Source organism: Bos grunniens, chromosome 9, assembly GCF_055505025.1.
Source record: "Bos grunniens cultivar Pamir isolate PY7600 chromosome 9, Bosgru_T2T1.0, whole genome shotgun sequence".
Lineage (NCBI taxonomy): Eukaryota > Metazoa > Chordata > Mammalia > Artiodactyla > Bovidae > Bos > Bos grunniens.
The window spans coordinates 19,316,609-19,343,627 of NC_141173.1; the positions used below are offsets into that span (position 1 = coordinate 19,316,609).

The window sequence follows — 27,019 nt, forward strand, 5'->3', positions numbered from 1 at the left end:
ACAGGATTTCCTAGACAAGAACACTGGCATGGGTTGCTATTTCCTCTTCCAGGGGATCTTTCTGACCCTGGGATAGAACCCATATCTCCTGCCTCTCCTGCACTGGCAGACAGATTCTTTACCACTAAGCCACCTGGGAATCCCCTTAACTGATCAGAGATTCATCAAAATTACATAATCCATGTTTCATAGCTCGTACATGCATATGTATTTCATTCTTAGCAAAAACTAGAAACACTGAATAAAACTAACTCAACTGTTTTTATTTCATTTCTTGGTACCAGCATATTCTACCAACACTCTCTACCTTTGGCTTACTAGTTAGTTAAGTGAAAGTTTAGTTAAGTGAAAGTGAAAGTCACTCAGTCATGTCTGACTCTTTGTGACCCCATGGACTATAGCCTGCCAGGCTACTCTGTCCATGGAATTCTCCAGGCAATTCTACTGGAGTGGGTAGCCATTCCCTTCTCCAGGAGATCTTCCTAACCCGGGGATCAAACCCAGGTCTCCCTCATTGCAGGTGGATTCTTTACCATCTGAGCCACCAGGGAAACCCATGAATACTGGAGTGGGTAGCCGATCCATTCTCCAGGGGATCTTCCTGACCCAGGAATTGAACCGGGGTCTCCTGCATTGCAGGCAGATTCTTTACTAGCTGAGCTACCAGGGAAGCCCACTAGGTAGTTAAGGAGGACAGAAAGAAAAATGAACTATCCCTTTCTATATTATCATTTCTTGCATAAGGACTTACCTAACAGAAGGCAGGGAGTCAACTGAGGTTTCCATAGTCATTTTGTATTTCTTAGAATGCCATTGTCTTTTGTATTTCTGCAGTCTATTTTGTATTTCTTAGAATGCCATAGCCTTTTTTTCTCCCTTTGGGAACACTGCATGGCTTGTGGCATCTAGGTTCCCCAATCAGGGATCAAACCCATGCCCCCTGCAGTGGAAGTGCAGAAACTTAACCACTGGATTGCTAGGCAAGTCACAACCATTGCCTGCTTTCTGCATTCTAAACAAATTTTAGCTAAAAAAAATGTGTTCTCGGGGCTACTGTCACCCCAACTTAGACACAGACATAAAATGCATCCTGTGTTTGTGTCTTGCTAAACTCCCATGTATCATGAATTTGCTGGAGTTCTGTGCTCAGAGGACACTGTGAGCACTTCATGGAAGTGGAGTGGCAAGAAAAGGTGGATGCACATATTAAATTTACCTCCTCTGTTCACGCACACGCTCCATTGCCCCACCAGACTTCACTCACACAAGCTCAAAGATAAAATTTTTAATAATTTTAAGAAAGGGACAGTAGAGCATTAAACCAAATGGGCCCTCCTAGGCACAGGGCCCGGTGTGACTGCACAGGATATAAAACTAGCCCTGCTTATAGACTTCTTAGGACAGAAAAGTTTCATTTGCCTTTAAAAAGAGGGAAGAACAGGAACTTTGTTTATTCAGTATTCACTTTATGTTGAGTACTAGGTTAAATCTTTCACATATATAACCTCATTTAATCACCAAACAATACTTTGGGGTAGGTACTTTTACCCTCATTTATAAAAGGGGGAATTGGGGGGAAATTGGAGGTTTTAGAAGCTTAGGTGACTTGCCCAATACCTCTCAACTAAAAGGTGCTGGAATAAGGATTTAAACCCTGGTTTGATTGATTACCAAAGCCTGTTATATCCCACCATCTCCTTAAGAGCATTTGTTTTTAGTTATAAATTTATTTTAATTATTTTTTTAAATTGTTACTTATATATAGCCGTTCTCCAGGGGAGCTTCCCAACCCAGGGATCGAACCAAAGTCTCTTGTGTCTCCTGCGTTGCAGGTGGATTCTTTACCACTAGTGCCACCTGAGAAGCCCCACTTACATATATATCACATACAATAAACACATATATGCTAACATGCCAATAAGAACAAGTATGAATTAAAGCATGATTCACATGCTATTAAAAAATCTCATTTAGGCTTCCAGCTTTATATGACAGAGTAAGCATACACATACATTTACCTCCTTCTCCCAGTGAAGTTTCATTAACATGATAATAATGCTTTCTTTAAAAGATATAAACTGTTGACTTCAAAGAACAGAGAATGGAAGCTGTTGGTGAAAAAGCAATCACCAAATAAAGAAAAACAATTGATAAAGAGAAACTTGCAGTATAATCCATTTATAAAGTTAAAAAACAGGCAAAGCTAAATAATCAGTGCTTAGGAATACATATATATAAAAAACTATTTTCAAAAGAAAAGAAATGATTAGCACAGCCCTCAGTGTAGGAACTACCTCTGGAGGGACAAGAATATGATTAAAGAAGAGAACACAGGGGCTTCTATGGTGCTGTTGTTTCCTTTCTTACCTGGAGTGACAGGAACAGGTATTCATTTCATTATACATTTAAAATACATAATAATACTCTTGAATGTATAATGTATTTCTTCCAAAATGTTATCTTTATAAAAAGATACTGCACTTATGAAATAACTACAAGAAAGTATGTACAAGATAGTATTAGATAACAAGAAAACTTTTGGAGATTAAAATTTGATTGCCACATAAAAATTAAGGAGAACAGTTAGACAATAAATCTAAAGAAATCTCCCAGATTCCAATACAAGGAGACTGAAACAAGGGAGAAAAGAGAGATTCAAAGGATTATTTCAAGACATTTTATACCCAAGAATTCCAGGAGCAGAAAAAAAAGGAATGAGGGAAAAATTATCACAGGAGTGCTCATTGATAATGTCCTCACAGATAAAGTCAGTCTTTAGACCAAAAAGACTCATTCTGCACCGAGGACTTAGAGACATCCTGGCAAAGAGTCATATGTCTGAGGATAGACAAAAAGCTACCCAGGAGAAAAGACAAGGGAATGAAAATCAAGAACATTAGCCGTCTCATCAGAACCCAGGATGCGGAAAGGCATAGAGCAAGCCTTTCAAAATCCCCAGGAAAAATGACTTTTACTGAAGATTTCTGTTGCTGTACAGTCACTAAGTCATGTCTGACTCTTTGTGACCCTACGGACTGCAGCACACCAGACTTTTCTGTCCTTCACTGCCTCTTGGAATTTGCTCAAACTCATGTCTATTGAGTCAGTAATGCCATCCAACCATCTCATCCTTTGTTGCCTCCTTCTCCTGCCCCCTATCAGGTTTCTGTAGCCAACATAATAATCATTCATGAGGTCACAGTAAAAACATTTTCGAACATGCAAGGACTTGGAAGTTGACCTTAAATGCACACTTTCTTAGAAGTGAAAGAATTAATATCCAAAATATACAAGCAGTTCATGTAGCTCAATGTCAGAAAAATAACCCAATCAAAACATTGGCAGAAGACCTAAGCAGACATTTTTCCAGAGAAGATATACAGATGGCTAACAAACATGAAAAGATGCTCAATATCATTCATTAATTAGAGAAATGCAAATCAAAACCACAGTGAGGTATCATCTCACATCAGTCAGAATGGCCATCAAACAAGTCTACAAACAATAAATACTGGAAAAGGTGTGGGAAAAAGGGAACCCGCTTAGACTGTTAGTGGGAATGCAAACTGTTACGGCCACTACGGAGAACAGTATGGAGATTCCTTAAAAAACTAGGAATAAAACTACCATACAGTCCAGCAATCCCACTACTGTGCCCCAAGGAAATCAGAACTAAAAAAGATACATGTACCCCAGTGCTCACTGCAGCACTATTTACAATAGCTAGGACATGGAAGCAACCTAGATGTCCATCGGCAGATGAATAGATAAGGAAGTTGTGGTACATGTACACAATGGAATATTATTCTTCTATAAAAAAGAACAAATTTGAGTAAGTTCTAATGAGGTGGATGAACCTAGAGCCTAATATACAGAGTGAGGTAAGTCAGAAAGACAAATATTGAATATTAATGCATATCTAGTGCAATCTAGAAAGATGGCACTGATGATCCTAAATGCAGGTCAGCAAAGGAGACACAGACATAAAGAACAGATTTGGACTCAGTGGGAGAAGGAGAGGGTGGGATGATTTGAGAGAACAGCACTGAAACACACACATTACCATTTATAAAATAGACAGCCAGTAGCAGTTTGATGTATGATGCAGGGCACCCAAAGCCAGTGCCCTGTGACAACCTGGAGGAATACGGTGGGGAGGGAGGTGTGAGAGGGGCTCAGGATGGAGAGGTCACGTGTTTGTTTATGGCTGATTCATACTGATGTACGGTTGAAACCATCACAACATTGTAAAGTAATTATCCTCCAAATAAAACAAGTAAGTTTAAAAAAACAGAAAAGTATCCAATCAAAATGAAAAAAGAAGGCTAACCCTGTAACTGGTGGGTTACAGTCCATGGGATCCCAAAGAATCAGACACAATTGATTGACTAACATTGACACTGGCTGCTGCTGCTGCTGCTAAGTCACTTCAATAGTGTCCAACTCTGTGTGACCCCATAGACGGCAGCCCACCAGGCTCCCCCATCCCTGGCATTCTTCAGGCAAGAATACTGGAGTGGGTTGCCATTTCCTTCTCCAATTCATGAAAGTGAATTCGCTCAGTCATGTCCGACTCTTTGCAACCCCATGGACTGCAGCCTTCCAGGCTCCTCTGTCCATGGGATTTTCCAGGCAGGAGTACTGGAGTGGGGTGCCATTGCCTTCTCCGATCCAATTATTGCATCAGCTCAAAATCCAGGTTTTGTTGTTTCATTTTGTACTGTTTTTTTTTCTTTTTCAGTAATATGCCCATGTCCAGATGTAGTCTAGTCATTTACCAAATACAAACCAAAAAAGCAGTTGTCTTACCCAATAAACTCGGCAGGACTCTTGCCTGGAAAATCCCATGGATGGAGGAGCCTGGTGGGCTACAGTCCATGGGGTCGCTAAGAGTCGGACACGACTGAGCGACGTCACTTTCACTTTTCACTCTCATGCATTAGAGAGTGAAATGGCAACCCACTCCAGTGTTCTTGCCTGGAGACTCCCAGGGACAGGAGAGCCTGGTGGGCTGCCGTCTATGGGTTCGCACAGAGTCAGACACGACTGAAGCGACTTAGCAGCAGCAGCAGTGGAGGTACAGGGTAATCACAATAAAAGCTACATGATTATCAAGTATCTTTAGTAATATAAAATACACTTTACATGGAAAACTTCATGAAGTGCACTCACATAGCTTATCTTCTAATTTATGTTTAAATAACATGGTTGTAGTGCTGAGTACCTCTTGGCATCATCAATGGTAACTGAGACTGGTTTTCCTAGTGTCCTAGACTTCTCACTCTTCCTCATGAGGGCAATTATATTCTGCATCGAGCTTTAGTAGAGGAAACAAATGCAGGTTCACGGACCATGATAAAGGATAAACCAGATAGAAAGCATCAAATATAAGTGATGATGTATCTTTAAAATGATGTAATATGGGGCATATTTCATGAGATGGACTTCCCTGCTGGCTCAGACAGTAAAGCGTCTGCCTACAATGCAGGAGACTTGGGTTCGATCCCTGGGTTGGGAAGATCCCCTGGAAAAGGAAATGGCAACCCACTCCAGTACTCTTACCTGGAAAATCCCATGGAGAATCCTGGTAGGCTACAGTCCATGGGGTCGAAAAGAGTCAGACACGACTGAGCGACTCACTTTCACTTTCTTTCTTAGAGGTTAAAAAAAAATATATCACAGGGGCTTTTCTAAGCCTAACGTGTAGATCATTTGTAATAGCATTCCCTGAAAAATTTAGTAGGATTCTAGTCTTACAGTTTTTAAGGGATGAACTCAGCCAAAGATTTCATCAAAAATTGCTTCAAGACTTGAGGACTGACGTTTATCTCACAGCGTCTGTAACTCTGCCTCGAGCACTGGCAGCTACGGGAAGTCAGCTGAGACCTGGGGACAAGGCAACCCTTAATCTCATCTTCACAGCCAGACTGGTTCCCACAGTCTAACAGGGCTGCTTGAAAAGGTTTGCGGCCCTATTCTTATCACCTGCTAAAACTGACAGTTCTATAATTGCCTGAATTTGTATTCCAGAATCAGTTTACTTCTTCAGTCCTGTGAGGCCTCAAATTACCAGAACCCCAGTCATCTGAGATTGCCTCAGGCACAGAGTCCCTCATCAAAATTGCATTTCCCATCTCTACTCGCAAACTAGCTAGTTCTAACCTCAGCTCTCCTTTTCGTTGCAGGGCCTTTTCAAAGAGGTCAGAAGCAGCCAACAGACATTTATTTTTTTCCCACCATTTCCCTGGAGTTTTTGGCTCACCTGGGCCATAATCTGCCCATCCAAGTATCAGAGATTTGTTTTGCCACATCATAAAAAATGTGACCCTGTTTATATTCTGCAGTGTCCATATGGTTAAAACTGTCAAATAAATGTGCCTATTTAAGTTTCTGTTGTATGTAGTGTTCTACTTTCACAAACCAAATTTTGTTAGGGTATAGATTCAGCTGCATGAAATAGAAAGCTGAATTAACATACCTTTAAAAAGACAGAAGATAATTTCTTTCTTCCACATAGCAGCAAGATAGAAGAGGGAGGGATAAACAATACAGCCCCTTCCTTTAAGGACATGTCTTTGGAAGTATCACCTATCATTTTCCCTCACAATTTCCAGGCTAGTACATAATCATATGGCCATAATTCAGTGACAGTAAAGCTGGGAAATGAATGGCTGTATGCCCTGCTTTAAAAAAAAACAACGGGTTCTTCTGCTACAGAGAGAGAGAAAAGAAAAATCAGGGACAACTAATCTCCTCTACTACTCTTTCCCAAGTCCCCCTATTTAATGGAGGATGTCCAAACTAATTCTCCAAAGACAGAATTTTCCCTATAATTCACTTCATCAAGACTAATGATGAATCCTTACTGAACATAAAAAATCAGTACCTCAATGTCCTGACTTTCAAGGCTCCTTAATCACACTTCCTTCAAAATCAACCTCAAATCCCATCTCTTTCATAAAATTTCAGGTTGTTCCAACCTGAACTCTCCATTCTCTGCACTCTCAATGATGCAGTTTACCATTTGATTTTCCCCTACTTTTTAATATGTCTGTTTTCTCTAAAAAGAATGATCTTACACTCATTACAAGAAAGTTCACTGATTTATCATAATTTTTTTTGCCCCATCTAATATATATTAAGGTATTAATAGTCTTCTTCTTATTCGGTCACTCAGTTGTGTCTGACTCTTTGTGACCCCATGGACTGCAGCACACCAAGCTTCCCTGTCCATCACTAACTCCCGGAGCTTACTCAAATTCATGTCCACTGAGTCATTGATGCCATCCAACCATCTCATCCTCTGTTGTCCCCTCCTCCTTCTGCCTTCAATCTTTCCCAGCATCAGGGTCTTTTCCCATGAGTCGGCTCTTCACATCAGGTAGCCAAAGTATTGGAGTTTCAGCTTCAGCATCAGTCCTTCCAATGAATATTCAGGACTGATTTCCTTTAGGATTGATTGGTTTGATCTCCTTGCAGTCCAAGGGACTCTCAAGAGTTTTCTCCAAATCCATAGTTCAAAAGCATCAGTTCTTCTGGCATTCAGCTTTCTTTATGGTCTAACTCTCACATCCATACATGACCACCTGAAAAACCATAGTTTGACTAATGGACCTTTGTGGGCAAAGTATCTGTGCTTTTTAATACTCTGCTTAGGTTTGTTGTAGCTTTTCTTCCAGGAGCCTTTTAATTTCATGAATCAGAATCCTGTCGAACACACAGGAATTATAGGGGCAGTAACTGAAAAATATAAGGAAGAATCTTTATTTTCTCTGATGCCATGGTTCGGTAAATGTACTGTTTAGGGTTGGGTTCCTCATACAAGTAAATTTCTTAGAGTTCACAAAGACATTCAGTTCAGTTCAGTTGCTCAGTCGTGTCCAACTCTTTGAGACTCCATGAACCGCAGCACACCAGGCCTCCCTGTCCATCACCAACTCCCGGAGTCTACCCAAACCAATGTCCATTGAGTTGCTGATGCCATCCAACCATATTATCCTCTGTCATCCCCTTCTCCTCCTGACCTCAATCTTTCCCAGCATCAGGGTCTTTTCCCATGAGTCAGCTCTTCACATCAGGTGGCCAAAGTATTGGAGTTTCAGCTTCAGCATCAGTCCTTCCAATGAACAGGACTTGGAAGGACTGATTCCTTTAGGATCGACTTGTTAGATCTCCTTGCAGTCCAAGGGACTATGAAGAGTCTTCTCCAAAACCACAGTTCAAAAGCATCAATTCTGCACTCAGCTTTCTTTATAGTCCAACTCTCACATCCATACATGACTACTGGAAAAACCATTGCCTTGACTAGATAGACATTTGTTGGCAAAGTCTCTGCTTTTTAATATGCTGTCTAGGTTGGTCATAACTTTCCTTCCAAAGAGTAATCATTTTTTAATTTCATGGCTGCAATCACCATCTGCAGTGATTTTGGAGCCCAGAAAAATAAAGAAAGCCACTGTTTCCCCATCTATTTGCCATGAAGTGATGGGACTGGATGTCACAATTTAGTTTTCTGAATGTTGGGGTTTAAGCCAACTTTTTCACTCTCCTCTTTCACTTTCATCAAGAGGCTCTTCAGTTCTTCTTCACTTTCTGCCATAAGGGTGGTGTCATCTGCATATCTGAGGTTATTGATATTTCTCCTGGCAATCTTGATTCCAGCTTGTGCTTCCTCCAGCCCAACGTTTCTCATGATGTACTCTGCATAGAAGTTGAATAAGCAGGATGACAATATATAGCCTTGACGTACTCCTTTTCCTCTTTGGAACCAGTCTGTTGTTCCATGTCCAGTTCTAACTGTTGCTTCCTGACCTGCATACAGATTTCTCAGGAGGCAGGTCAGGTGGTCTGGTATTCCCATCTCTTTCAGAATTCTCCACAGTTTATTGTGATCCACACAGTCAAAGGCTTTGGCATAGTCAATAAAGCAGAAATAGATGTTTTTCTGGAACTCTCTTGCTTTTTTGATGATCCAACAGATGTTGGCAATTTGGTCTCTGGTTCCTCTGCCTTTTCTTGAACATCTGGAAGTTCATGGTTCACGTATTGCTGAAGCCTGGCTTGGAGAATTTTGGGCATCACTTTACTAGTGTGTGAGATGAGTGCAATTGTACAGTAGTTTGAGCATTCTTGGCATTGCCTTTCTTTGGGATTGGAATGAAAAATGACCTCTTCCAGTCCTGTGGCCACTGCTGAGTTTTCTAAATTTGCTGGCATATGGAGTGCAGCACTTTCACAGCATCATCTTTCAGGATTTGAAATAGCTCAACTGGAATTCCATCACCTCCACTAGCTTTGTTTGTAGTAATGCTTCCTAAGGCCCACTTGACTTCACATTCCAGGATGTCTGGCTCTAGGTGAGTGATCACACCATTGTGATTATCTGGGTCGTGAAGATGTTTTTTGTACAGTTCTTCTGTGTATTCTTGCCACCTCTTCTTAATATCTTCTGCTTCTGTTAGGTCCATACCATTTCTGTCCTTTATTGAGCTCCTCTTTGCATAAAATGTTCCCTTGGTATCTCTAAGTTTCTTGAAGAGATCTCCATTCTATTGTTTTCCTCTATTTCCTTGCACTGATTGCTGAGGAAGGCTTTTTTATCTCTCCTTGCTATTCTTTGGAACTCTACCCACTAAATCAAATGGGTATATCTTTCCTTTTCTCCTTTGCTTCCCCTCTTTTCACAGCCATTTGTAAGGCCTCCTCAGACAGCCATTTTGCTTTTTTGCATTTCTTTTTCTCGAGGATTGTCTTGATCCCTGTCTCCTGTACAATGTCACAAACCTCCATCCATAGTTCATCAGGCACTCTGTCTATCAGATCTAGTCCCTTAAATCTATTTCTCACTTCCACTGTATAGTCATATTTGATTTAGGTCATACTTGATTTGATTTAGGTCATACCTGAATGGTCTAGTGGTTTTCTCCACTTTCTTCAATTTCAGTTTGAAGACATTACTTCTTTTTAAAAACATGTATTTCTACTCTTCTTAATATAAAATATTATAAAAATTAGCAATAAATATTAGAAAATATAAACATGAAAGTAAAAGTATCTATAATTCCTTTAAGAATAGATTATACCTAAAAATACTTCAGTATATACTCTTCAATGAAAGATATGATTTCAAACACATTTCAATGAGAATTACATATACAGTGTTCAAATTGTTAGAAAACTATTAATAGAATTGTCCAAACAGCTTTAATGATCTTTCTTGTTAGTATCTAACAGGACTTCATGAAGCCTGCAAACATTCTTCCTGCTATACCACTCTTACCAAGGCTTATATTTAAGATGATTTTATGTTTCCAGGGTTTACGACAGACAAATGCTTGGCTTTCAGAGGTATAATGACATATCACCTACAATCATAAAACAAATCATATAGTATTTTATGTGTTTCATTTTTCTGCTCTACAGTTTGAAAGCATCAATATATAAATTTTCAAGAAAAAAGAGATACCTACACTATAAACTTATATTTATATGCTTCAATGTATTTTATGGTCTTCACAATTCTTGGTAAGAAACAATGAGCTATATTCTCTTGACTTTCAAATAAAGCATTCCCAAAATACATTTTCCCTTTAGAATATTAATCATTAAGTTATATCTTTCCCTTCTTATCTACATCACAGAGTCATGGTGAAAATAAATGAGAAATAAATTTGAAAAAAATTTGAGCTCTTGGAAGGAATAGTATCATATAAAGGTGAAATATTATGTTATTTACAAATTCAAGATTTATTATGAAGTAGAAGTCACCCTACCATTATCCTACATATAGACAGATATTTCTCAGAATCATTACTTTCCATATCAATAAAAATAAAAGCATTGATTGCTTCACTTTTCTCTATACGGGATTCTCAGATCCAAAGTGTTTCACTGAAATGATCTTTCCTCCATATTGAAAAATAGTGCATCCCACTGAAAATGAAGGACCACCCACTTTTTTCAAAGGGAGAAATTACAGGCATGAAGATTACTCATGAAAAACTCAGAAAGGAATCCACTTATAATGGGCAAATGAATTGCAAAATGAACAGTAGGTGTAGCATAATATCAAGAAGAATTACTATCCTGATAAATAGCTCCATTCTTTTATTTTTGACTTATCAAACTATTATTGCAAACTTAATATTTTCCACATTGGCATTTGGCAGTATTAGAAACCCAGAGAAAAAACTTATGTGAATAATTATTAAATCCATGTGATATCTACATAGATGTTTGATTAATCACTCACTTTTGTGTAGTTTTTTAAACTGTCATAATAAAAAAACTGCTTTATCTCAAGAGTTCAGACACTTCAATTTTACCAACTAATAGCTCCTTGTTGGCCAAATTAGGAACAGCACAGCAATTCAGTTTATCACTTTATGCCTTTTAAAAATGAATTGTCACAGTAGCATCTGATTTTAACTGAATAAGCCAATAGATGTCCAGATAAGGAAAAGCCCTGCCTTCATTATCTCTTTTCCCTGTTGAACTTCTGTTGATCTATTTCAAGAATACATTATACATGCTCATTTGCCCAAGCAGTCTCTGATACTATTTGACAATATCATTTATGTCCAGTTTCCAAAAGATTTCCTGGGTATTTCTGCTTGTAGGTTCATAGATTTTTCTACAAGAATATATCATATTCATGGGAATCAAATTTCTTCTTGCCTTATAATAAGATATTTTCTTTTGGTAGTCACATTGAAAAAAAAAAGACTGGCAAACTAGAGGCTTTACTGAGTTCAGCTGGCCACTCAAGGAGTAACTTACCCCTCAGATTAAACTTTAAAATACTTTTAAGTGACAAGTAATATTTGTTGAGCCCTGTTCCCCGGTCTTGGGCTAAGCAATTTAGCTCCATTTGCTCATTTAATTCTGATAATAATGACTGTGTGTACTATATCTGGAGAGAAAATCTACTTGTTTCTCAGAAAACTGGCATTTGAGACATGCCAGACATAAATTTCTGGCAAAATTTAGAAATTTACAATGGAGCGGTGTCACTGGGTCTTATTTGAAGTGACTTTCTTGCACATTCAGAGCCTCTTCATTTCCATGTCCCTTTTGAGCCCTGTTTTTCTGGTCCCCATGACTACACTCTCACAACCAGGAACGTGGAATCTGGTGCGGAGGCCTCTGCCTCAGGATATGAAACTGCCGAGGCCTGCAGAATCTATCTCCCCACATTTGTTAAGGCTGCATAATCACCCTCCACAGATTTCTACTGTTTATCTTATCCACTGTGTTCCTCCAAAAATCCTCTGATTAACCCATTCCACCCTGGGCTGCAGCCGTCTACCTTCTGTATACATGGCAAGTGAACACAGACTTCAGTCTCATAGGCATTTCTTCATGGGGTTTCATTGTTGTCAGATTTTTTAATTCATTTTTACCTCTTGATTCTACAGTTTCTCCAAGGTTGATCTGGGGGAAGAAGCCAAACACCTTGGCTCATTCATCTTCTTAAAAACCAGAAAACTTACTTGTTTATTACTAATCTCACACTGATGGACGAAGCTACAATTTGTGTTAAATTCTAAAGTAATGATCAGGACTTATATAACTAATAAACCCAGAGTCAGCTGAGGCCATGTGATGGGAAAAATATCCCCTACAAGACTGTCAACAAGACACATACAACACAATCCTCCCTTGGCCCAGAATGACTTGAAAACAGCATAAAGAGCAACAGATCTGAAGTCACCTGTCTTTTCCACCTACCTCAGACTGGTAGAAATATTCATATCAGTGTTCTAAACCACTCATGAAACTTGGTTGTAGCGGTAAGTCCTGACTTACAGGCTTTAATAGAATAAGTATCACATAATTTTTCTAGGCTTCAATACCTAAAAGTCTTTTACATTAAAATGGGAAAATCCTTCTCCTGCTTCCTAAGCCTTCTGGGGCCAGTTATCATCGGATGAGGCTGCACTCGGCCCAAATACCCTGCTAAAACCAAAGTCTGTATAGTCCAAACTTAAGCTGTAATAGCTACACACCATTAGGCCCTAGACTCTTACTTTTGGTGTAGTCAGAATTTAACAAGTCACCTCCCTTCACCTTACTGCCACCACCCCACCCTCACTCCACCCCCTTGCCACCTCCTTCCATGGTCTTGCAGAGATCTGCATTGAATGTGACCCTTTTCTCTCACAGACCCCTAGCAATCACCGATGTTTTTACTGTCTCCATAGCTTGACTTTTTCCAGAATGTCACATAGTTGCAATCATAGAATACACAGCCTATTCAGATTGACTTCTTTGACTTAGCAATATGCATTTACATTTGCTCCACGCCTTTTCATAGTTTTGTATCACTAAATAATATTCCATTGTATGGATGTACCACAGTTTGGTAATCCATAAATCTATCGGAGTCCATTTTGCCTGCTTTCAGGTTTGGGCAAAGCTGAAGAAAGCTGCTGTAAACATGCATGTGCAGGCTTGAGAGAAAACACCTAGAAGCACAATTGCTGGATCACATGGTAAGCCATATTTAGCTTTATAAACAACTGCCAAACTGCCTTCCAAAGAGGCTGTGTATTTTGCATTTCCACAAGCAATGAGTGAGTTTTTCTGTTGCTCCATCTCCTTGCCAGTATTTGATGGTTTCCGCGTTTTGAATTTTATCCAGGAATCTATCTTTAAAAGTGAACAAATGCATTCAACAAGACCTTTGGATTCAAGGTCAGTATACAACAAGAAAAACAAAAAATTGATGCTTTCAAACTGTGGTGCTGAGAAAGAATCTTGAGAGTCCCTTGGACAGCAAGGAGATCAAACCAGTCAATCCTAAAGGAAATCAACCCTGACTACTCACTGGAAGGACTGATTCTGAGACTGAAACTCCAATACTTTGGCCACCTGAAGCAAAGAATTGACTCACTGGAAAAGATCCTGATGCTGGGAAAGATTGAAGGCAGTAGGAGAGTGGGACAGAAGATGAGATGGTGGGATGGCATCACCGATTCAACAGACATGAACTTGGGCACACTCCAGGAGATGGTGAGGGACAGGGAGGCCTGGCATGCTGTAATCCACGGAGTTTCAGAGAGTCGGACACAACTTGCCAACTGAACAACAACAACATACAACAATAAGTTGCCTTTACATGTATTAGCAACAAATAATTAGAAAGTATCTTTAAGTACTATTGACAATAGATTAAAAATACTTAAGAATAAATTAAATAAAAGATGTGTGAAACTTCTACATGGGAAACTAAAAACCATTTGCTGAGAGGATTTAAGGAAAATCCAAATAAACAGAGATTTATGTCATGTTTATAGCATAGCAACATTAGTAAGGTATGAACACTTCCCTAACTTAATCTACATATCACATTCATTCCCAATCAAATCCCAAGAGGAGTTTTAAAAGAAATTAACAAACCTGTTCTGAAATTTGTACATAAATTCAAAGAGTCTGGAATAGCCGAAACAGTTTTTAAAAAGAACAAAGCTATGAGATTTACATTCACAGATTTCAAGGTTTACTATAGAGTTATAGTAGTCATTACAGTGTGATCTTGGCCTAAGTGTAGACAAGTAAATCAGTGGAACAGAATGGAGTTCAGCCATAAACCCATGTGGATACAGTCAATTAATTTCAACAAAGATCCTAAACTAATTCAATGAAGAAAGAAAGGTCGTTTTAATAAATGGTATTGGAAATCACTGCAGATGGTGACTGCAGCCATGAAATTAAAAGATACTTACTCCTTGGAAGAAAAGTTATAACCAACCTAGGCAGCATATTAAAAATCAGAGACATTACTTTGCCAACAAAGGTCTATCTAGTCAAGGCGATGGTTTTTCCAGTAGTCATGTATGGATGTGAGAGTTGGACTATAAAGAAAGCTGAGCGCAGAATTGATGTTTTTGAACTTTGGTGTTGGAGAAGACTCTTGAGAGTTCCTTGGACTGCAAGGAGATCCAACCAGTCCATCCTGGAGAAAATTAGTCCTGAATATTCATTGGAAGGACTGATGCTGAAGCTGAAACTCCAAATACTTTGGCCACCTGATGCGAAGAACTGATTCATTTGAAAAGACCCTGATGCTGGGAAAGATTGAAGGCAGGAGGAGAAGGGGACGACAGAGAATGAGATGGTTGGATGGCATCACCAACTCAATGAACATGAGTTTGAGTAAACTCTGGGAGTTGGTGATGAACAGGGAGGCCTGGCATGCTGCAGTCCATAGGGTCGCAAAGAGTCGGACACAACTGAGAGACTGAACTGCACTGAATTGGAACAACTAAATCTCCATTAAAGAAAAAACTTTGACCACTAGCTTATACCATGCTCAAAAAAAGGTAGGATAATATCTTTATGACTTTGAAACAAAGATTTCTTAGACCAGATTTTAAAGAAATCACTGACCAATAAATTTTACTTTACCAAAATTAAAAAAAAAAAAAGTTATCTAAAATACCATTATGAAAATGGAAAGACAATGAGACTGGAGGGGAAAAAAAAACATATATCTGACTAAGGACTGGTATTAAGAATATATAAAGGATTCTATATCACTCAGTGTTTGATGTAAGAAACAGAACTCCTAGGAGATATGTACATGTATGTGCATATGTGTGTGTGTGTATGTGTGTGTGAAGAGAGAGAGAGAAAGATAAAGAGGTTTTATCATATGAATTTGACCTCATGAAATTATGGGAGACTGTCTCCGTGAAGCAGTTGCCTCTGCACATGATTCTAGAACCTGAGGTCAGTAAATAAAGCAGTTGAGAAGGAAAGTTAGATGTGAAATAAGAGAAGCAAGGACAAATGAACCTTTAAGCTTGGCTTAGAATACCAAGGACAGATTGGAACTCTTGTCAGTCTCTCACCACCTTCAAACCTCCAACTTCAGTGATTGGAGAGATATAGCAGTTTGTTAGAGTTGCTGGAACAAAGGAATAAAAACTGGATGACTTAGAAATTGTCTTAGTTTTAGAGACTAGAAAGTCAGAGACCAAGAGAGAAAATATCACACAACTTTAGCTTCCCAGCTTCTGCTGGTGTGCTGGCAAACTTCAGTGTTTCTCAGCTTCTGCTGTGCATGCATGTGTGCGAAGTCGCTTCAGTCGTGTCTGCACTCTATGTAACCCAATGGACTGTATGTAGCCTGCCAGTCTGTCCATGGGATTCTCCAGGCAAGAATACTGGAGTGGGTTGCCATGCCCACCTCCAGGGGATCTTCCCAACCCAAGAATCAAACCCAGGTCTCCTGCAGCTCCTGCATTGCAGCCAGATTCTTTACTCTGAGCCACAGGGGAAGCCCCCTTGGCATCTGCTAAACTAATCTCTTCCTTCCTGTTCATCAGCCATTCTCCCTGCCTATGTGTCTGTCTTTGTATCCAAGTTTCCTCTTTTTAGAAGGACACTACTTGTGCTGGTGTCAGGCCCACCCCAATGACCTCATTTTAACTTGATTACTCATGTAAACACCTTATCTCCAAGTAAGGCCATACTCTGGAGTCCTAATAGTTAGGACTCTAATATATCTTTTTTGTGAGGTCATGATTCAACCAATAACAGGAAACAAACATGTACCTAGCCCTGGATTCAGTGCAGTATAAAAAAGAAGTCTGGTTAAACAAAAGGAACTACAACTCAGCTGTTACCTCATGCCAAGAGAGTGACCAGAAAATAAACAGCAGTATGTGTGAGCTGCAATAGAGCTACCTGTCTTCCTCCAATCTTGCTTGAATAAAAGGCTGCTGCTTCACATCTGTGAAGCATGAAATTAGATCAGCCATGAAATTAAAAGACGTTTGCTCCTTGGAAGAAAAGCTATGACCAACCTAGACAGCATATTAAAAAGCAGAGGCACTACTTTGCCAACAAAGGTTCATCTAGTCAAAGCTATGGTTTTGCCAGTAGTCATGTAAGGATGTGAGAATTGGACTATAAAGAAAGTTGAGCACCGAAGAATTGATGCTTTTGAACTGTGGTGTTGGAGAAGACTCTTGAGAGTCCCTTGGATAGCAGGAGATCAAATAAGTCCATCCTAAAGGAAATCAGTCCTGAATATTCATTGGAAGGACTGATGGTGAAGCTGAAGCTCCAATACTTTGGCCACCTGATGTAAAGAACTCATCAGGAAAAGGCCCTGATGCTGGGAAATATTGAAGGCAGGAGGAGAAAAGGGTGACAGAGGATGAGATGGTTGGATGGCATCACTGACTTGATGGACATGAGTTTGAGCAAGCTCTGGGAGTTGGTGATGGACAAGGAAGCCTGGCATGTGGCAGTCCATGGGGTCACAAAGAGTTGGACACGACTGAGCTACTGAACTGAAGTGATAGCTTTGCTCTAGGTTATGCTATGCTATGCTAAGTCACTTCAGTCGTGTCTGACTCTGTGTGACCCCATAGATGGCAGCCCACCAGGCTCCGCCATCCCTGGGATTCTCCAGGCAAGAATACTAGAGTGGGTTGCCATAGGTTTTGGTTTAAGTGAATGTTGTGGCTGATCTTCTATCCAGACCACTAAAACTTTCTCCATTATCAGCAATAAGGCTATTTCACTTTCCTATCACTCAATGGAGTAGTACTTTTTATTTCCCTTAACTTTTCCTTTGCATTCACAACTTGGCTAACTGTGTGACAAGAGACCTAGATTTCAGCCCATTCTGGTTTTCAAATGTCCTCATCACTAGGCTTAATCATTTCTAACTTTTGATTTAAAGTGCAATTCCTCTCTTCACTTGAACACTGAGAGGCCATTGTAGCTTTATAAATTGGCCTAACTTTTGCATCATGTGTCTCAGGGAACAGAGAGGCCCAAGGAAAGGGAGACATATGGGAGAATAGCTGATCAACGGAGCAGTCAGAACACAAACATTTATCAATTAAGTTTGCTATCTTAGGCATAACTATAAACCTCCAACAAGACAAACATTATTCTCTGTTACAAGTGTTATACCTTTAAAGGTCAAGCCTGGGAGGCAGAGCCTTGAGAATGGGCTATCACGTATATTTTAGGCTATAGCCACCATTCTTTTACAAAAGATGCAAAGTAAGCATGACTAAGCACAGGCAGCAAAGCACAAGGGCTAGAGCTAAAGGAATAGATCCAATATGGAGTCACATTGGTTCCCTATTACAACTTGGGCTACAGAGAAAACTGAATAGCCAAGCAAGTCACAAAATCTATTCCTACATGAATAGGGAATATACAGCCTGCACATCTCAGATTTTATTTAAAAAAAAAAGATGTAAAATCTTTTTTTTAAGCATGAACTTTGATCACTGACAAAATTACAGTCTGAGAGATGACTGCAAATAGTAAGGGATACAAAATGACAAAACAAAAACCCAGTGCAAACATCACACAGCAACTACTATGAGGCACACAGAGGATATCAGAATAAGAGATAACACAAGACGTGTGTCACCAAGCAGGACCCTATGGGGCCTTCCAAGGACAAACCGCTTCCCCACATCCTCTACTTTAGCTCCTCTCTGAAGGACTTAGATAATACTCTCTGATGCACATTTCCTGAGTTTTTTGTACAGATGCTGAAACACTCACCAAATGGCCTCACCCCAGGCCTACTGGAGCCTAAGGACTGATAATGTGACACTGCCCTATTACTTCACGATCAATTAATCAGAGAATTGTGCATGAGCTGACCACATACCATGACTCCCCCACCTCACCTGGCCTTAAAAAATGCTTTGCTGAAACTCACTGGAGAGTTCACTAATTATTACAGACTCTTTAGCTGGTGCCTTACAATAAATACTGCACTTGCCTTCACCACAACCCAGTATCAGTAAATTGGCTTTACTGCCTGAGGGCAATTGGACCCAGGTTTGGTTCTGTAACATGTGGACAGCAGATCAGAACAGAGACCATTCACTGTGAGAAATGGAAAATTTTCCGCCATATCAGCAAACAAGGATGTCACAATCGTCAGCAATTCCAGCCCTCCAGGGCACTCAAGAAGAAGACGACCTGTGTGATCTGGCAGCCATCAGGCTGCAGCCACTCCCTACAGGAGTCTTGAGGAACCCAGGATGTGACAACACAGGATATTGGCCCCAAATAGCTGAGATGTATGTGAAGGGGCTGATTTCAGTGAGCCAAACCATCGCATCTTCCAATACATAGCAAAGTGCTAAATTCCTTAACTTGGGATGTCTGTTTTCAGTTAACAATAATCTCTTGATATTCAGGCTACCTGCCCTTTGTTGTAAAAAGTCTATATAACCAGGCTCCTCACGTTGCCTCCTTGGAGCACTTCTCTCAGGGTTACTTGAGATGATGCCTCCTGGGCTTAAGTACTAAAAATTTCTGCCAAATAAAACGTAACTCTCAACTTTTAGGTTGTGGCTATTTTTCAAGTCAGCACTTGGGTCACTTCTATCTAGGATGAACTGAAAGATGATATCATGACTGAATAATATTTGTGTTTTTTATTAACATGAATTAATTAAAAAATTAATACATGTTAAAATTAGCTCAAATTAATATTTTTCACTCATTCGGAAGACTAACTGTAAGACAACAAACTTTGGTTGTCTTCATAAAGTTTTTAGTTTATAAATCCCAATATATCTTTAGTATTAAAACATCAGCATAAAGATAGACCTTACCAATGGAAGTCATCACAAGAATGCAAATTACCTTTGCATTTCAAATGCAAACTTCATCTTCATCTCCAATACGAGAAATGGCTGCTAAATTCAGCACAAGGTAGATTAGAATGTAGAAGCTTTCAAGAAAGTGCTTTTATGTGTGCAAATTTCTGACAGTTAAAAAACTTTAGTAGTTTAAAGTTATGGCACACCCAGAGAAGAGCAACAGAGAGTGATGACTGAAAAATCACATACAAAGGAGCCTCAAGACAAGGCAGGGGGAAGACATACACTCTAAATCATGCACATATTTGAAGTTACTTGGCTCTGTTGGCTGAAGTAAAATAAAAATTCATAAAAGGCATATACAGTCAAACCTGTTTTATAAGGAAATTAAGTAGAAATTCCTGACCTGGAGAAAATTCAATTCATCTAAAGGTGTGTAAAAATTATATGAGACTCAGCATGAGATTTATATGAGTATATAATAGAAAAATAGAGAAAAGGGGCATGAAAAACAAATGACAGATGGAAAATATTCATACTAATGCTGCCATTAAGTAGATGAAAATGTAACCAAATATAAGGCATTGATATAAAACACTTAGTAAAACAAACACATGTATAACATAGGGCTTCAAAATAGAATTATACATGATCAAAGAAGAGAGAGCAAAACAACAAAATTAGTTAAAGCTTCCAAAAACAGAAAAGAAATTAGAAGGAAAAAAATCAAGCAATTTCAAAAGTTAAAAACACAGGGGTCACGAAAGAAGTTCAGGCTTATGGAGAGGAGGACTGAAAGAACACATTTAAAAAAAAAATCTTGAGTGAAAATGATTAAAGATCAGAAGGAAAATGATTAAAGATCAGAGGGAAAATGATAGCTATGAGAAGCGAAGGAAATTCAACATACATATTCCCAGGAGAATGGAAATAAAAGGAATGGAAAAATATTAAAGTATCATTCAAAAAAGTTCTGCAGAAATAAAATAAGACTTGAATCTACAAACCAAATAACTAAATCATGTCTCTGGGAAAACTAACACAAAATGATCACCTCCAAGGTGTATCTTTGTAAACGTATCTGGCATCTATCAAGAGACAGAATCTATGCAATAACTTGACCACATAAAAGTTTAATATAAGGAATTATGAACTATTATAGGGGATTGAGGTAATAAGAAATTGACAAGAAATAAAGATAACTCTAAAGAAGCCAGGAATAGCTGTTACAAAGAGCAGGCACCACCTTAGGGCTGACACACGAAGAGGCATCCTCCCTACCCTGCACCAGAACTAAAATCCAGACCTTGTTGGAAAAGACATGAGGATGGTTCATGACTGTTGAAGTCACTGAGAAGTAACACTAGCAGAGTCTGCTGAAAATCCACCCTCTGGAAGACTATCCACAGCAAGAGGCTATGCCCTGGAACTCACTGCAAAGCTTCTGAAGAGAGTGCCAGGAGAAGCCATTCAATAGGGAGGTGTCTTGTTGGTGGCATTACACTGAGAAGTCACCCAAACTGTATCAAGGGAAGTTGCTGGCCACTAGGTGCTGCTGATCAACACACATTACAAGAGCCAAGCACCAAGGAAGAGGTACACGGTCAGAGCCAGGCACCAGAGAAGCCACATGTTATAGGAGCCGGGCAGTAGACCCTGGAGAAGCTGCTGGTGCTGAGCGGCAGGCTGGAGACACTGCATGCTGGAGGCACTGCCCATACTTTAAGAACCAGGCCAGGAGAAGCCACCACACTGCAGGAGCAAGGTGCTGGAGAACTCATTTGCCCCACAGAAGCATGGCAAAAGAGGCACACTTTCTCCTCCGGTGCCCCTCCAGCATCCCCTACAGACAAAAGTTCAACATCACACCATCTGCCTAAAAAATATTCACAGCTCTCCTGCTCCTCATCCAAGGGCCTGGCAGCCTGCCAATGGAGACTTCTAGGTACTTTAGGATGGGCAGCACTGTTTGCACATCCAATTTTTCTTTTTGGTATTTGGAATGAAATTATCAATATAAAAAAAATTACTTCATGTATTCTGTGGTGTTTTCTTTCTTCAAAGGTAGTAGGACATGAAGAATGTCTAAGAGGATAGAATACAAAAGGATGTCTTTGTTTAAAATGATAAGAAAATTACCTTCCTAACTGTGAAACTGTCTTCTGAACAGCTAGATGGGAAATGAAAATAATGCTTTCATTGCTAACAGTGAAGGTGTTAGTCACTCAGTCATGTCCCACTCTTTGCAACCCCATGGACTGTAGCCCACCAGGCTCCTCTGTCCATGGGATTCGCCAGGCAGGAATACTGGAGTGGGTAGCTATTCCCTTCTCCAGGGGATCATCCCAATCCAGGGATCAAACCCAGGTCTCCAGCATTGCAGATTGATTCTTTACCATCATTGCTAAATTTGTCTGTATTACTGGCCTACAAGGTCATCTCTGTGTGAATTCCCCTTTCAGGCACCTAATTTGCCCCTAAGGCCACTCAGAGAGTTGACTCACACTGAGGAACTCATAACCCAGGGAGAAAGCTCTCATGGGCTTCTGCCTGGGGCTGGGGGCAGACCCAAACTGCCAGCTGCCCTGTCTACCAGCTTACTTTCACTCCTCTGTTTTCTTCTTAAAGAGTGTTGGCATGTGGAATATCAAGAGCCTTCACAGAAACAAAAAGATAACACTAAATTTAAGACCAAAAAAATCTTGCTAGAATTGGTGATTTTATTAATTCTTAACCAAGGGCTTGAGAAGCCAGCAATGTCTGACAATGCTTCTTTCAACTAATAAGATTTTTAAGCATATAGCTGGGATACCAACCCAAGTTTGAACACTGTTTTACATAAATTAATTAGTAGAACTTAAATATTGATAAAAAGCCTTACCCAGATGATAGTCTTATATTTTTGGAGTCTGAGAGTTACAAGAAATTTCAGGGAATAATGTAGGAAGGCATTTTTTTAATGGTTATAGGAAAAACAGCAGGAGAGTTACAAGATACAGCACAGATATAAATCTAATAACCAGTTTCTTTTCCTAAAACTGAATCTGGATTTATTTTCAATCGAATGCTTTAAAGAGTATGCTCAGACTTCAGTTTTATCACAGGAGATTCTAATTGCTGTACTGCTTAAAAATGAACTATTTGAGCAAATAAGCATTATATCAGAAAAAAGCTTTTTCACTAAGCTTGCTAATTAGAGGTTTACAGTCCCTAGAACTTATTAGCCAGTATTAAAGATATATCTGTATGGCTAATGGAATCAAAGTAAAAACAAAGAATATAATAAGGAATCCTTGTTTTTGTGCTGAGACATTATGGGGATGTATAATACTGTATATCCACTTCTCTGACCTCCATATCAGCTAGGGACTACCAGAGATCCCAAAGGACTTGGACTAGTTCAGACTCTATAATCTTGTTTAGTACTACTTATACTTTTACTTCTAATAGCTATTTGAACCATTGAGACATTAATATAACATGATTTAATTGATCTTTATAACACTCATTTGTATGTACCATTTGTCTTTTTGGTGGTTGTTCAGTCACTAAGTCGTGTCCAATTCTTTGCAACCCCATAGACTGCAGCACGCCGGTCTCCCCTGTCCTTCACTATCTCCCAGAGTTGGCTCAAACTCATATCCATTGAGTCGGTGATGCCATCCAAACATCTCATCCTTTGTCATCCCCTTCTCCTCCTGCCCTCAATCTTTCCCAGCATCAGGGTCTTTTCCAGTGAGTCAAGTCTTCACATCAGATGGCCAAAGTATTGGAGCTTCAGCCTCAGTATCAGTCCTTCCAGTGAATATTCAAGGTTGATTTCCTTTAGGACTGACTGGTTTGATCTCCTTGCTGTCCAAGGGACTCTTAAAAGTCTTCTCCAGCACCACAGTTCGAAAACATCAATTATTTGGCACTCAGCCTTCTTTATGGTCTACTCTCACATCCATACATGACTACTGCAAAAACCACAGCTTTGACTATACAGACCTTTGTCAGAAAAGTCATGTCTTTGCTTTTTAATACACTGTCTAGGTTTGTCATACCTTTTCATCCAAGGAATAAGGCCTGTCTTATTGATGCTGTGCTGTGCTTAGTCATTCAGTCATGTCCAACTCTTTGGAACTCCATGGACTGTAGCCTGAAAGGCTCCTCTGTCTATGGGGATTCTCCAGGCAAGAATACTGGAGTGGGTTGTCATGCCCTTCTCCAGAGGATCTTCCCAACCCAGAAATTAAACCGAGGTCTCCTTCATTGGAGGCAGATTCTTTACCATTTGAGCCACCAGGGAATTCTCCAGGTAAGAACACTGTAGTAGGTAGCCTATCCCTTCTCCAAAGGATCTTCCTGACCCAGGAATCAAACTGGGGTCTCCTGTACTGCAGGTGGATTCTTTACCAGCTGAGCTAACAGGGAAGCCCTGTCTTGTGGGTAGCTGTGCTATTTAATCTCAAAATCTGAAAAAATGAAGGGATCATCAAAAAAGCAAGGGAGTTCCAGAAAAACATCTATTTCTGCTTTATTGACTATGCCAAAGCCTTTGACTGTGTGGATCACAATAAACTGTGGAAAATTCTGAAAGAGATGGGAATACCAGACCACCTGACCTGCCTCTTGAGAAACCTGTATGCAGGTCAGGAAGCAACAGTTGGAACCGGACATGGAACAACAGACTGGTTCCAAAGGAGAAAAGGAGTACATCAAGGCTGTATATTGTCACCCTACTTATTCAACTTATATGCAGAGTACACCATGAAAAACACTGGGCTGGAGGAAGCACAAGCTGGAATCAAGATTGCTGGGAGAAATATCAATAACCTCAGATATGCAGATGACACCATCCTTATGGCAGAAAGTGAAGAATAACTAAAGAGCCTCTTGATGAAAGTGAAAGAGGAGAGTGAAAAAGTTGGCTTAAAGCTCAATATTCAGAAAACGAAGATCATGGCATCCGGTCCCATCACTTCATGGCAAGTAGATGGGGAAACAGTGGAAACAGTGGCTGACTTTATTTTTTCTGGGCTCCAAAATCGCTGCAGATGGTGATTGCAGCCATGAAATTAAAAGACGCTTACTCCTTGGAAGGAAAGTTATGACCAACCTAGATAGCATATTCAAAAGTGGAGACATTACTTTGTCAACAAAGGTCCATCTAGTCAAGGCTATGGTTTTTCTAGTAGTCATGTATGGATGTGAGAGTTGGACTATAAAGAAAGCTGACCACAGAAGAATTGATGCTTTTGAACTGTGGTGTTGGAGAAGACTCTTGAGAGTCCCTTGGACTGCAAGGAGATCCAACCAGTCCATCCTAAAGGAGATCAGTCCTGGGTGTTCATTGGAAGGACTAATATTGAAGCTGAAACTCCAATACTTTGGCCACCTGATGCAAAGAGCAGACTCATTTGAAAAGACCTTGATGCTGGGAAAGATTGAGGGCAGGAGGAGAAGGGGAGGACAGAGGATGAAATGGTTGGATGCCATCACCAACTCAATGGACATGGCTTTGGGTAGACTCCCAGAGTTGGTGATGGTCAGGGAGGCCTGGCATGCTGCAGTTCATGGAGTTACAAAGAGTCGGACACGACTGAGTGACTGAACTGGAACTGGATTATGGATTGAATGTTTGTGTTCTCCCCCAAATTCATATGTTGAAATCTAATCCCCAGTGTATTTGGGGGTGGGGGCCTTTGGTACATAATTAGGTCATTAGGGTGAAGCCCTCATAAGGGGGATTCTTTTAAGGGATTAGTGCCCTTAAAAGAAGAATCCAGAGAAGTAGCTCACACATTTTTTTCCTCCATGTGAGGATGCAACGAGAAGTCAGCAGTCTGCAAACCAGAAGAGAGTTCTTATCAGAACTCCAAGCCTCCAGAACCATGAGAAATAAATTTTTGTTGTTTATAAGTCACCCAGTCTAGGGTACTTTATTATAGCAGAAGGGACAAGCTACCCACTCCGGTATTCTTGGGTTTCCCTTGTGGCTCAGCTGGTAAAGAATACACTTGCAATGTGGGAGACCTGGGTTCGATCCCTGGGAAGATCCCCTGGAAAAGGGAAAGGCTACCCATTCCAGCATTCTGGCCTAGAGAATTCCATGGACTGTATAGTACTTGGGTCACAAAGAGTCAGACACAACTGAGAGACTTTCACTTCACTTCACTTGAAACAGACTAAGACTTGCCCTATTAGGAAGTCTGAATGCCAGCCTTCAAAATTGTGCATGTGGAAATTCTAAGAGCTAAAGCCATTCAAACTCAATAACTGTGTCATTTCACCTCCAGAGCTTTATCTCCTTTTCCAAGCCCATCTCTCCAACCAGTCCAAGCTTCTTGCCACTTCTGAGTACACCCTAAGTTTTCTTATAGTTGTGTCTTTTCTCCACAGAAATATCTGATGACCTTAGCTTTGTATGTCCAAATTCATCATATCCTCAGAGTCCCCAGACAGCAGATTCCCCCTCCTCTGAGGAGTGAGGGGTCTGAGCCCCACATTGGGTTTCCCAGCCCAAAGGTCCTGCACCACAAAGACAAGCCTCAAAACATCTGACTTTGAAAACCAGCACAGCTGACATTAGGGAGACCCAGAAAACTGTAGGAAACTAAGACTCTGCTCTTACAGGCAGCACACAAAATCTCACACACTCTGAGTCTCAGCATAGAAGGAGCAGTTTGAAAAGTGCCTGGGTCAGCCCTACTTGCTGATCTTGAAGAGCCTCCTGGAAGGGCAGGAGGCAGCTGGGACTCTCCTGGTGATTAAGAAGCTGGTGGCAGCCGTTTTTGTGATCTTGTTCTACCATGCTAACACCAGCTCTGGAAGGCACCATTTTGGAATCCTCTCTTTAGCTTACTAGTGCCAAGGACCTGCTCCACCAAGCCACACACCTACATCAGTCACACCCCACCAGGCCTCGCAAACAGCTGCATGGGGAGCCTGCCTCACCCAACAGAGCACCCGCAATACCACCAAGCTGCCAGGCCTTACAACTAGCTGTGCTGAGGAGATGACCTGCCCACCAGCAGCCCCACAGGAGTCACACACAGCTGGACTCACAGCCCAGGGGTCCTGCCCCTCCCACCTTGACACTCCCAGCAACCACACAAGGCAGTGCAACAGTCAGCTGGGCCAAGGGCCAGTCCCACCTACCAGCATGCACTCGGTGCTTGCCCCAAATACAACAGAAGGGCACACGCAGCCCACATAGAGGACCCCTGGAGCTTCTTTCTCTGACAGTCAGAAGGAAGCACACTGATGAGCCCCAGAGAACATCTCCTACATTGGGCTACTTCTGCCAAGATCAGGAGAGAAAGGACCTACACAATACACAGAAATAAACAAGAGAATTCAGAAAAATGAGGAGACAGAGGAATATATTCCAAATAAAAGGACAAAACAAAAACCTCAGAAGAAGAGCCATGTAAAAT

General features: G+C 40.4%; 1 protein-coding gene across 1 annotated transcript in view; it reads right to left on the reverse strand.

Annotated features, from left to right (window-relative positions):
- LOC147365640 (uncharacterized) overlaps positions 1-26,421 on the reverse strand; it is a 149,649-nt gene extending 123,228 nt beyond the window's left edge. Inside the window, exon 1 of the mRNA XM_086316738.1 lies at positions 26,293-26,421. Within this exon, the coding sequence (XP_086172864.1) occupies positions 26,293-26,421 (129 nt within the window). The remainder of the gene's footprint in view (positions 1-26,292) is intronic.
- Positions 26,422-27,019: the final 598 nt, after the last annotated feature.